We start from the raw sequence: 904 nt of genomic DNA on the forward strand, positions 1-904 counted from the left end.
GCTAGGTGGCAGCGTACATTCCTCAGCTGGCCAAGTCAAATCCGGACCTGTGGGGCGTCTCCCTGTGCACTGTGGATGGTCAGCGGTAAGATGTTGGGTGAGAGGAAAGGGAGGGAGGGCTCGGGGCTGAGTAAAATAGAACCCCTTTCATGTCACTGTCTGTCTGCAGGCACTCTGTGGGCCACACAAAGATCCCCTTCTGCCTGCAGTCCTGCGTGAAACCCCTCACATATGCCATCTCCATAAGTACACTAGGCACTGACTATGTGCATAAGTTTGTGGGCAAGGAGCCCAGTGGCCTGCGCTACAACAAGCTCTCCCTCAATGAGGAAGGTAAGCCACCTCAGACCACGCTCCACCCCTCCCCCCACCCCCAGCCTTCTTTTTCTTGTTCCTTTCCCTTTTCTTCCATCTAAGTACTAACAGGCCTGACCCTGCTTAGCTTCTGACATCAGAGATTGGCCATGGCCAAAGTATACAGCTGTAGCCTCTGCCTTTCCCCATTAGCCCTGTCCTTCCTTTCTCAGAAATCTTTTTTGTCTAACCCACAGAATGACAGGCTTTCTTCTGTGGCTAATGAGATTCCGGTTGATTTGTATTTCCTCAGGAATCCCCCATAACCCCATGGTCAATGCTGGTGCCATTGTCGTCAGCTCCCTGATCAAGGTCAGTGCCACCTCCATCTTCTGATAGATACTATTCTCTAAGTCTCCTTGCACAGCTCTGGGGAGCTGAGTGGTATGGATTCCTTTGGGGGTTACCAAGAGGCATGTAAGAGCACGGCAGGGATCTATGTGTGCTGAGGAGGTTTGTAAGAAGGACTGTATCACCCACCTCTCCCCATACTGTTTCCTTCCCCCACCTGAGTCTGGAGCCCAGCACTTCCTGGACCTTGCAGAAGTGC

At 52.4% G+C, this 904-nt stretch overlaps 1 protein-coding gene across 1 annotated transcript in view; it reads left to right on the forward strand.

Annotated features, from left to right (window-relative positions):
* LOC106001964 (glutaminase liver isoform, mitochondrial-like) overlaps positions 1-666 on the forward strand; it is a gene marked incomplete at both ends in the record, with an annotated part of 8,548 nt that extends 7,882 nt beyond the window's left edge. Inside the window, 3 exons of the mRNA XM_013036898.1 lie at positions 6-85; positions 170-333; positions 608-666. Of these exons, the coding sequence (XP_012892352.1) occupies positions 6-85; positions 170-333; positions 608-666 (303 nt within the window). The remainder of the gene's footprint in view (positions 1-5; positions 86-169; positions 334-607) is intronic.
* Between the last annotated feature and the right edge of the window lie 238 nt (positions 667-904).

The sequence above is a fragment of the Dipodomys ordii genome, unplaced genomic scaffold (assembly GCF_000151885.1).
Source record: "Dipodomys ordii isolate 6190 unplaced genomic scaffold, Dord_2.0 Scaffold1352, whole genome shotgun sequence".
In the NCBI taxonomy this organism is placed as follows: Eukaryota; Metazoa; Chordata; class Mammalia; order Rodentia; family Heteromyidae; genus Dipodomys; species Dipodomys ordii.